Genomic DNA, 2,472 nt, shown 5'->3' with positions numbered 1-2,472 from the left:
AACAGCAGAGCGGTTAGCTGCTAACTTACTACGGGAGCTAGCTAATGTAGCTAACCTATGCAATACCCTAGCTACAGTAACGTTAGCCTGTTATTGCAACATCAAGACCGAAACTTACGAGATTAAGCGGGCTGTCTATGACCTCCATGGAGTCGATTCTTCGATGGCTTACACTACATGAAAGGTGTCTCCGTCCCTCACGGACTGTCATTCGCACAGCGATAAAAAACCATGAAAAATAATAATAGTAACGTTAAGTACATTTACAGGAAGCACAGTCGCCTCCACAGCCAAAGCTGCGTCAACGCGTCGTGGCGTCACAATCGTTCTGGATGTTTTGGTTACTTGTTTTACTGCGTCAATTTACCGGAAATAGAAAAGGCTTGAAAGCTATTATTTTGAAAGCCTTAAAATAATAGGATTGAAGTTGTACCAATAACTCGTTTGTATGCACATTTTACACCAGAGCCATATAGGTGGAAAAAGCACTTTTATCATGTTCAAAACACAATAGATTGTGCCATATTTTGGCAAATTAGCCAGGATTTATGTCTTGGTAGTTAAGTAATGCTTTTATTGTGATACTCTGAACGGAATTGCAATGCTGTCTCATTCGCTGTTTTGTTTTCGTTTGAGGAAGTGAATTTGGTCAGTGGCTTTAAAATTACATAAAAATCACATTATTTTATATATTATTTATTATTATTTTATACTACAGAACCTTAACAAATATTACATTTACGTTGTGCTTGTTTGGGAGTAGACTGTTCAGCTAACGTTAGCTTGCCTCAGTGAGTGTCCCCTTACTCGTTGTTAAAAACATTCGAGCCAACGTCACTGAACCTATATTACACGTCGCGCCAGCCAGCAGCGAAACCGCTGATGAAGAAGAGTACGTGTCTGATAGCGTCCAGTATGGCCTCTTTAGTCCTGCTCATGATGGTTCTGTACGGTAGCACTGGCAGCCAGCAGTCGGGCAGCCACAGCCTCAGACATGACTACCAGCTGCTGGGCAGACCCCTGTACAAACTGGACTTGGGCTGGCCCAGGAACCCAGAGCTCTTCACTGGGGAGGTGTTTGGTGTGGCTGTCAACCAGTATGCTGGAGTGGTATATGTGGCACAGAGAGGTAACAGTTAGATTCATCTTAATTCAGCAAATTAGAGCAGATGTACGTTTGCTGGCGTTTGTGTAGCCCGAGATGCTAAGCTGGTTCCTGACTTATATTAGTCAAAATAATGTGTGCTTTGCCTGAGCAAAACGCTTTGATTTGATTTAACATACCGATCCGGAATTCTGTTAATATGGTGAAATTAAATGTTCCGATGCTAATGTGATGCGATGCATTCGTATGGTCAGATAGTTACTGAATAAGGCCTTTTACTAAATAGTTAATATCTAAAATCTTTTTTTTTTATTTACCAAGCCAGAGATGTTCGAAACCCCAATGCATCCCCAAGTTCATCCCGCAAATGGTAAATGCGATGCACGCTTTTTTAATCAGTGGCATCGCCATCTTGAACTTTTGTTGTGAATCTCCCATCCTTAACGTGACCAAATTTTGAAAAATATTACTAATGCCACCAAAAAGTCACAAAAATCGGCATATAGCTGTTTGTAAATAGTCATCCATTGATATCCATCCCCCCTGCCAAGCATGCCTGGTCTGAGCACTTAAAGCTTGTAAAGGCCATGTGTGTCCCCATGCCTGGATCTTCCTAAACACACACTTAACCCTGGCTGATGCACACTTTTTCTAATACCCTTTAGACCCAGATATTTAGATGACTGTTAGTGTAAGTGTCTCACAATTCTCCCCAGCAATTGGGCTAATGAAGTGTATTTTTATTTATTTTCACCACCGTTAGAATCAACGGTAAGTTGACAAGTGATACACTCTGTATCCACCATCGTTGGAATTCAGACCAAGGTGATGACCCACAGGGGGCCCTCCAAACAACTGCAAGCCCAGGGGCCATGTACCTGCCCCTCCCACCCCCCCTCCCTCTGCCTGCGACAGTGATGTCAAAAATATCTGTCCCTATAAATCCTGTCCCGCAAGAATGATTGCTATTGGCATGTTATTATTTCTAGTTGTTAATATATCAACATTTAACCCTACCCCTCCATATAGTACCAGCTGATCTAGTAAAATTCAAATAAAACACATTCCTATTTTTGTATTTGTTGCCGCAGAATGCTAATTTGCAGAAATGGTATTTTGTTTATAATAATTTTGTTTAATATTATCTCTCCCAAATTCTCTTGTATTCTTTCATGGCCAACAAGACCATAGGGATCTAAAAAAAACAAACTGAATGCTTTACTTTGAACGAGTGAAAAAATCCAAACCAATACATAAAACTGCACCTGCCTGGTGTGGTTGGCTTCTGCTCTTTAAAACGGTGACAGTGTGCCCAACGGTCAGCTGCGAGTGTTCACCCTACAGACTGGAGATTTTCTCCCATAATA

At 41.3% G+C, this 2,472-nt stretch overlaps 1 protein-coding gene across 1 annotated transcript; it reads left to right on the top strand.

The window, feature by feature from the left end:
* The first annotated feature begins 592 nt into the window (after window positions 1–592).
* Window positions 593–1,534, top strand: LOC118331254 (NHL repeat-containing protein 3-like). Its single transcript, XM_035666057.1, has 2 exons — window positions 593–1,129; window positions 1,431–1,534. The coding sequence occupies exons 1-2, from the start codon at window positions 883–885 to the stop codon at window positions 1,532–1,534; spliced, it is 351 nt and encodes a 116-aa protein (XP_035521950.1). The 5' UTR covers window positions 593–882.
* The last annotated feature ends 938 nt before the right edge of the window (window positions 1,535–2,472 follow it).

This window comes from Morone saxatilis, unplaced genomic scaffold, assembly GCF_004916995.1.
Source record: "Morone saxatilis isolate NCDOM2014 unplaced genomic scaffold, NCSU_SB_2.0 Contig20, whole genome shotgun sequence".
NCBI classification, from domain to species: Eukaryota; Metazoa; Chordata; class Actinopteri; family Moronidae; genus Morone; species Morone saxatilis.
This window is presented reverse-complemented; position numbering and strand designations above follow the sequence as displayed.